At 32.9% G+C, this 9,523-nt stretch overlaps 1 protein-coding gene across 1 annotated transcript; it reads left to right on the forward strand.

Moving 5' to 3' along the window:
* Positions 1–623: 623 nt before the first annotated feature.
* LOC112516970 (shikimate O-hydroxycinnamoyltransferase-like) lies at positions 624–3,578 on the forward strand. The gene is made up of 2 exons (XM_025124248.1): positions 624–1,111; positions 2,512–3,578. The coding sequence occupies exons 1-2, from the start codon at positions 674–676 to the stop codon at positions 3,403–3,405; spliced, it is 1,332 nt and encodes a 443-aa protein (XP_024980016.1). The 5' UTR covers positions 624–673; the 3' UTR covers positions 3,406–3,578.
* The last annotated feature ends 5,945 nt before the right edge of the window (positions 3,579–9,523 follow it).

Raw genomic sequence — 9,523 nt, forward strand, 5'->3', positions numbered from 1 at the left:
AAGGGTGTTTGGAATTGCTTATTTGAAACAACTTATGCTTTTATACAAAAGTGCTTATCAATTTATTATAAGTTAGAATGGTTTAACTTTTTCAAAAACTTCTTATTACCGGTTTGATACCGGTATAAACTGTTTATCCAAACACTCAAAAGTGCTTATTACCGAGAATAGACATGCTAATATACCCAAAGTCCCCGCTGCAATATGAAGAGAGGCTATTCCTCTCGGAACAAAAGGATCAAAACCCTCCACACCCCACGATGGATTTATGTCACACCGGAATAAAACAATAAATTGTTTTTATAAACAATCCAAACACCTCCTATGTGTTATTAAATGCCCTTTCAATTACAAATATTAACTTATTTGCTTTATTTATATTTTCTATATAAATAGTTAACTTAAATAAATAAATTTAAAAAATTTGCTTTTTATTATTTTATTTTGTTAAATTTATAAGAACATAATATAATTATATTTAATGTGAAAGAAAAAAGAAAAATTATAAATTAATCAAAGTTCCATGGAAACACGAACACCTTCCAAATTGAACACCCACCCCCACCATCTACCTTCTGATTTCCATATAAATACACGCATCGAAGAGAGGACAGTGTGTGCTCTCAAAACCAATTCTCTCTTCTTCCTTCCTTTCTTCATTCTCCATTTCACCATGGGAAGTGATCAAAAGATGATGATGAACATCGATATAATGAAATCATCAATTGTTCCTCCTTCAGAACTCATAGCAGACTGTCCTAAGCAGTTATGGACCTCCAATTTGGACTTAGTTGTTGGTAGAATCCATATTCTCACTGTCTATTTCTACAGACCAAATGGATCCTCCAAGTTCTTTGATCCAAACGTTATGAAAAAGGCGCTTGCTGATGTGCTCGTCTCGTTTTATCCGATGGCCGGGCGATTAGGTAGAGATGAGACTGACAGGATTGTGATTAATTGTAACAATGAGGGCGTCTTGTTTGTTGAGGCCGAGTCGGATTCCACCTTGGACGACTTTGGCGAGCTCAAGCCGTCGCCGGAATTCCGCCAACTTACTCCTTCTGTTGACTACTCCGGCGATATTTCTTCCTATCCGCTATTTTTTGCACAGGTACATGCCCTAATTTACTCAGATTTGCTTACTCTGTTTCAAGCTTTGAATATCTTAACACTGCTGGTGCATTGATTGCTATGGTTTGGTTTCCCACTCGTCTTCATAGATGAAAAAAAAAATTCAATCATCTTAAATCAGAAACTTAGGTTAAAAAGGACATACTAGTGGAAACAATTACGATTACTTCAAAAATACAAATCGGTTATTCTTTTCTTATCGGATCTTCGATCAACTATGAGGTCCAGATCACAGTGATTCACTTTTAAATTGTCGTCAAAGTGCTAGCACCAAACAGAATCAAAACTCAAGGAATGTTGTTTTCCAATAATAGTTGATCCAGCATTAAAATGTAAAATTTGCCTTGCCATGTCTAGATCTATGGAGTATTCATGGCTGAAGTGGTCTAATAGTAACAGATTTGTCTAAACTTTGTTGATATACAGCAGATAATTCAAGCTGTAACACGCATTCCTACTTGTAGAAGTATCTGATGGATATTTAAGCAAAATTTAACCCTATTAACCGTTTGTTTAGAAAGCCAGAGTAATCCAACAATATCTAATCTGATACGTAAATTTAAATAAATGTTTTAGTACTAATAATTAGGCAGTATGCATTTTGATGAAAATGATGCATATTATTTAAGACCTCAAGTATTATTAATTTGCTTGGATCTAACACAAATTAAAGAAAACCTTAAAAGATCAACAAGTTCATATGGTTGTAACTGTGTACAGTCGTATAAACACAAACTCTCAAAATTTATAAAGGTGTAGCGGGTATCGATTTGTCATTTTCTTGACTTGTCTTGCTTAAAGAAACTTTTCATTGATTTATTGTATGAAATAAATCTTTTTCATTCAATAAACTTGTATACTACGCTATGGGTGAGACCCACATAATTCTTTCTATAATGAGGCTGCTAACTATGCATATATGAAACCGTTTCCATTTTTTCCTATGTGGGTCCATTAAAATTTTCTTATATGACTGTTTCATTAAATTATCTGGGGTTGGCAAGATTGTTGTATCCATCTAAATCTTTCAACTAATCTGGATTCACATCCTCTTTTCCCAAGAAACAAATGTATATACCCTCATAGTTGGAAAAAAATTTAAGTTAAATTACGTATTTACCCTCATAGAACCCATGACAGAAGCATATATGACAAGATCTGTAAGGGTAGTTTGGGATTTGTATTGGGTCAAACTTGTGGAACATTCAGAATTTAATCGAGTAGCCATCAGCAGTAGTTATATAAAGATTAGGTAAAGAAACAAGACTACCATTTTGAATGCTTTTGGTGATTTTGACTTTGAATTTTGTTTCTGAAAATGAATTAATGGTACCGAAAACTACTCCAATTTACTCAATTTGATTGCATTTTGTTCGCCAGGTGACTCATTTCAAATGTGGAGGGGTTGCTCTCGGTTGCGGTGTGCACCATACATTGTCGGATGGTCTATCCTCGCTCCATTTCATAAACACATGGTCCGATATGGCTCGTGGGCTCTCTGTAGCCATCCCTCCATTCATCGAACGGACCCTACTACGTGCGCGGGAACCACCCACCCCTACCTATGACCATGTTGAATACCATTCACCGCCTTCCATGAACACCACTGCTCAAAAGCCAGGTTCTGGTTCCCTTTCTAAATCCTCCACCACCATGCTAAAGCTCACACTCGATCAACTCAATAGTCTCAAAGCCAAAGCCAAAAGCGAAAGTGGAAGCACGCATAGCACGTATGAGATCCTGGCGGCTCATATTTGGCGTTGTGCGTGCAAGGCTCGAGGACTCCCAGATGACCAATTAAGCAAACTATACGTAGCCACTGATGGACGGTCGCGATTGAGTCCTCGGCTCCCACCAGGCTACCTAGGCAACGTGGTCTTTACCGCCACCCCAGTTGCCAAATCTGGTGATCTTACGTCAAAATCGTTGTCAAACACTGCAAAACTGATCCACACCACACTGACCAAAATGGATGATGATTACTTGAGATCTGCAATTGATTACCTGGAATCGCAACCGGATCTATCGGCATTGATTCGTGGACCGAGCTACTTTGCGAGCCCGAACCTGAACATAAACGCATGGACCCGACTACCGGTATACGATGCGGATTTCGGGTGGGGTCGGCCGATCTTTATGGGACCGGCATGCATATTGTATGAAGGAACCATATATGTTCTACCGAGCCCAAACAACGATAGAAGTGTGTCATTAGCGGTGTGCTTAGACGCAAATGAACAGCCACTTTTCGAAAAGTTCTTGTACGAGTTTTGAAATTGTGTTTTTGGGTCCATTTTCTTTGTTTTTTTATTAATAAAAAAATGTAATGGCATGAAGTGAATGATTGAAAACCTAGAGTAGCTAGGTTCAAAGTTTTTGTACATTATAAATGGTTGCATAGTTAGCCAAGATGGCCCCTATATATATTCTATTTGAGAGTTCGATATTTAGAAACTTATCTGATTTAAATATTATCGAACATTTAAAATATAGAAAAAGATAATAAAAACAAGGTAAAAAGGACGAAAATCACCCGTTGTGTACGTTACGTGATTGATACAACAGAGAGAGACTTAAAAGTATTAACTCGAAGAACTATTTAAAATTTTAAAACACGAAATAAAAACCACTTATTTAAAAATAAAAACAAAACCACCGTAGGGACTAGGGACCAATGGTATTATTGTCTGTGAAATGCTCACGGGCTAATAGGCTAATTCAGTTTGGGCCTAGACCACATTATTATTATTATTATTATTATTATTATTATTATTATTATTATTATTATTATTATTTGAGTAAACTATGATTTTCAATCCCGTAGGTTGTTTTTTATATATATTTTTGTCTTTGTGAAAATTGTTCTTTTAGGTAGCGTTTGTTTTTTAAGAGGTGCTGAAGTCTGAAGTCTGAAATCTGAATTCACTTCTGATTTTTAAGAGGTTGTGCTGAATTCTGAAATCTGAATCAGTCAGACTGTTTGTTTTTACGTCTGAAATCTGAATCAATCAGATTGTTTGTTTTTACCTCTGAAGTCTGAAATCCAAAATCTGAATCAATAAGACTGTTTGTTTTTGTAAACTGGCAAACTTCTGAAGTCTGAAATCTGAATCAATTCATTTCAATTAAATTTAACTGAAATATCCAATCATTTAAATCATTTGTAAACTACCATGTATTTTTAACACATTCAAAAATTTAATTGAAATACGTCAATTGATTCAACACACAATAGAAAACACGAACAAAGTCTCGTAACAACTAGAATCAATATTCATTTTGCATTAATTGTGTCGTAATTTCTTCTCTTAAACTAGCCATATATGTTTGGTCAGCGGCACTCCCATGCGATTGAATCTCTTCAGCCTCATCCTCGTCATCATTTCCTTGTTCGTTGGTTTGATCATACTCAGAAAATAATTCATCACTTAAACCTTCCTTCCATATGAAGTTGTGAACCACAAAACATTCTTGTCCACCTCACACGCACATTCTCGTCCATCACTAATTAGCATACAAGAAAAAATCACATATTGCAAAATCAAAATCAAACGAAGTCCATATAAAAACAGATGCCTACTAATAAGAAATATAAACACAGAAGCAGTCCATATAAAAAAAGATGCCATCAAACAGAAGGGTGTCACAATTCACAGTCCATAATAATGCAAAAGTGTTATGCACCTTTTTCACATGTACTCCAGCAACTAAACCATCATCAAAGTTCAATAAAGAAAACATACCTGTGTACAATATTGGTGGAACCACATAAAATTATATGATTAACATTTTGCTTTTAAATTCAAATTGATCCATTTGTTGGATATCAACCACCACAGAACCCAACTGATATTCGGTTGAGCCAGTTTCAACTCTAGGCCTAAAAATAATGCAGCCCGCTGCTACTAAGGGTTTTAATTAGCACAGGAACAGAAACCCACTCCTAAACATCATAACACATAACGATTCTTCTCTCAACCCATCGCCATGGATGATGATTTGAGCTTCTATTCTTCCAGTTTTTGCTCAATTTTGTATTGGGTTTAAATCTTATTGTTATATTAACATTTTAGGATACCCAATATCGTATAGCAACTACTGGGTGCCAAATCAAAGTCATGAGATTTCAAGTATTTCAAGTCAAGATTTTAACAAGCCATGAGATTTCAAGTATTTCAAGTAGCAGCGATATAATAAACTTGCAGAGCATGTAAAGGCCTTCCCAATATCAATTTTAACAAGCCTAAAAAGAGAATATGCTTTCTCAATAGAAACTGCCACCATATATACATGATTTATACATGTCCATATAATTGCGACTACCACCTATGTACAAAGTGACTAATCTTTTGTGATGATTGAACTCTATATGAAACAGACAATGTCTTTCCATCTACTATGAGCAAGAAGAAAGGATCCAATCTGATATGAATAATGCTGTTATTATATTCATACCTTCATGGAGAGCTCTTATTTTATTCATTCTAGACAGACACTAGCAAAACCAAAAGCAAGAGCAAGAAAAAACAGTAGCAAAAGCAAGAAAAACAGTAGAAAAACAGCTTCAACACAGAACCATAACTCCAGCATCACATTGTGTAGCAGAAGCCATAAATCTGACCAAAATAACCCAACAGAGAACCACTAATTTCATTTTTTTTTACCTTTTTTGAGATTGAGAGGTAGAAGAAGAGATCGAGAGATGCTTTGATTCAGTGCTTCCTATAAAAAAATTGGAGTTGAACACATAACCATTAACTCATGATTTTGAACTTATGACCAACAAATTGAATATAATAAGAGCTCGAGAGGGAAGATGAGATGTGGGTTCTCAAAGATCCAGAGGCAGAACAAGACCCATTACCTTTCTTGAGAGATCGAGAGATGCTTGGACGGAGAGGCAGTCGAGAGATCGAGAGCTTGGACGGAGAGGCAGTCAAAAAATCATGAGTGTTGACATCGAGACCTAAGAGTGAGACCTTGAAATCGAGTGCTGAGAGCGAGATGGAAATGGAAGAGCAAGATGGAGATGAAGAAATCGAGAGTTGAGAGCGAGATGGAGATAGGTTGCGGCTCTGAAATTGATTTCAGATATAGGATTTTCACTTAATTTTAAGAGCACGGTAAGAGGTAAAAAAAACTCTTAATTTAAAAAAAAACAAACAGTTTGAAATCACTTATGTCTGACCGATTAAGAGTTAAGAGACAATTAAGTAAAAATTTTAAAAAACCAAACAAGCCCTTAGTTAGCGTGGGTTTCATTTCACTTCTCTTTTCATCCTTAAGTGTGACACCCATATATTTATAAAATAATACATAATTTAAAACTTAAATTAAAACAACTTTAACAATAAAATATTTAAAGTTTTATCAAGGAAGAGAATATATGTATTAGAGTTTTGAACAGATAATCTAATCCTAATACGTTGGGGGTTTACTAAACCATCAACTTTGTTATCTTCAAAATTGGATGACACCTCAAAAGCCATCCTTTTGGAACTTCTACAAAGCTCCAAACGCTACTCAAATCCCACCAAGACCTGATAAGAAAAAATATTAGACTTAATTAACACTAGAGTTAAAACTGTTTTATCATACAAACATTAAACGGTTAAATCGGACAATTTTCTTTTAAATAGTGTTAGAGTTAAAAAAATGTTATGAAAAATCTTGAGAAGCTTGATAATAATCTGGAACTCTGGGGGTATGAAGCCAAAACGAAAACAGAAATCGCACAAGGCATCAGGGATAAATCCTAACACTTGGATTGTTCAAAGATGTTTCTTATTATGTACATTGGTTTTTAATGCCTCACTCCACAATGATATGATTTCCCACGATAAGGATACTTTGCACCATATCCAATCACACGGCAAAATCACCAAGTTTGTGGGTGACAAGAGTCCTGTAAACGAGTCAAGTCGAGTAGTAGATTAATCGAGTCGGGCTAAAAAAATTAATACTAGGGCTCAAGCTCGAGCTCGATTAACTTTTCAATGTAGGGTTCGAGCTTGAGCTTGAACATTTTTTAAGTTATCGAGCTCGGTGCTCGTTTATGGGTTCGAACTTTTGATTGATTAACTTGTTTATCAACTTGAGCTCGATAATGTTTATATTTTTATTGTATATTTAATAAAATATATGAGCATGTCTGGATAAAAAATGGTTATTGCTCGAATGGCTCGGCTCGACTCGACTCAAAACATTGGATCGAGTTTTTGAACGAGCGAGTCGAAAATTAATGTTATAAAACTCAGGTTGTTAAGTTAAACGAGTCTATTTTTCGTTCGAGCTCGTTATTATTAAACTTGAGCTCAAGAAAAACAACCTCAAGCTCGAGTAGCTCATTAAAAGCTCTATTCTTTTTTTGTTTTTTTTGTTTTTTAATATCATTTACTTGTTTGAATTTATAATTATTTCAAAATAAAACTTGATATTCTTTATGTATTAAAAGTATAACTTCATAGCAAATTAAAATTAATGATTTTTTCCTCTTGCAATATAAAATTTATTAAAAGAATTATTGTTTTATTTTAATGAAACTTAAATCTTTATTAACTACTAGAAGAGTACTCATTTCGATTTTAATATTCTATTTTGATTATTTCTCTCTGTCGATATTATAATACTATTTTATGTGTTTTTAAGAAAACAATAATGAATTTATTTTTGAATAAAATATAAATTTGAAGATATCATAAAAATTTGAAAAAAAAATATATATATCAATGTTAATATCAAATAAACTATTTAAAAGTTCTCATTTTTTATGTAATTTCTTTAATTTTTTTATTATAATTTAATTTAAGTTTAATAACGAAATAATTTATTTTTGGTTTAATGATATAACATTTTATAATGATAATAATTAAGTATTCTGTTAGAACTCAATGATAATTTTAATTATATTTTAAATATTTTATATTTAAAATGAGAAGTTTATCTTGTATTTGATTATGTTTATCTGCAGTTAGTTACACGAATTAAGATATAGAGCTTTAATAAGTTGTACTTACGCACAATCTACTTGTAATTTTGAGTTTTAAGTAATATGCATTAATAAACAGTACTTTACGCATAAAAAGTGGTTTATAAGAGTTTTTGTCAAATACTTTATAATATAATATAGATAATAACTATTTATATATTATAAATATTGTATTTAAAGTGGTAACATAATAATGAAGTACATGTTTTTTTATTAGTTTGGTAGCCTTGCATGAAGGTCACTCGCAATTGTTGTAGGAAGCCTCACTTGCACGACACCAATTTGGTGTTTTTTTAAGTATGATTTGAGTTTGAATTTGAATTTTAAAAAAAAAAATCATGGTTGGAGTTGAATTTTTTTGATGTTAAAGGGTCCCACCAGTTTTAGTGTTTTTGATGTTTTTTTTTCCAGGTATCTTAATAACACTATTTTGCGGGAGTGTGACATCTTGTATTTATCGAAAACTTTCTTCTCTCTTTAGAATCAATGTCAGTAAGAAGAACAATAATGAGTTTTTCAATTTTAAGATGTTTCTTCTCCTTTAACACGTATTATAGTCGATTCTAAAAAGGTCAAATTGAGCACAAATAGAAGTTATGATAAAACATACTAATGATTAAATTGACAAAAATTTAAACGAGAACAATAAATAAATAAAAGGACATGAAAATGATTATGTGATGTGCAAAACCATATGTGATTTTATGTCATTTTAGTGTAAAATGATGTATGTTTTTATCTGTTTTATTCTGTTATTTAATTATTGTTTTCATATTAACCTAACACACTCTTTCTATATATATAGTTTCAAATAGAATATAAATATAATTATAAAAAAAATTTATAAAATTTTTTTTCCTGGGGTTCCGTCCCCTTTTCCCAAAAAAAATTTATAAAAAAACTGACGTTACATTGTTAAATGCTTCTAAAACTTATCTATGGTAACAAACCCCCTCTCCTCGTTAGCTCGTCCATACCCACTACTAGTGGGAGTAGGGTGATCAAAAACCCGATCAACTTTAATCCTAATCTTATCTGATACGAAATAACTTAATCCAAAATAATAGATATCTAATCAAGTTGTAAAATTTTCAAACAATAGGTATTGAATTGATATTGGGTTATTTTTACTTCAACCCAATGAACCCTATATTCTTTTATTTCTTGGATTTAATATGATTGTTAAGTTTTTATTAATATGTACATTAGACGATTACACCATCACGTACCTTCTTCATATATATATATATATATATATATATATATATATATACTTGGGATCATGTGAGACCAGCTTGTTTTCGTGAGACCTGTGAGACCAACATTTTACACTTGAAACTTCACAGCAAAATGCTGTGAAGGTAACTTTTTAAAACTTTCACAGTGTTTTTGCTGTGAAGGTTC

This window comes from Cynara cardunculus (genome assembly GCF_001531365.2).
Source record: "Cynara cardunculus var. scolymus isolate 2C chromosome LG 8, CcrdV1, whole genome shotgun sequence".
NCBI classification, from domain to species: Eukaryota; Viridiplantae; Streptophyta; class Magnoliopsida; order Asterales; family Asteraceae; genus Cynara; species Cynara cardunculus.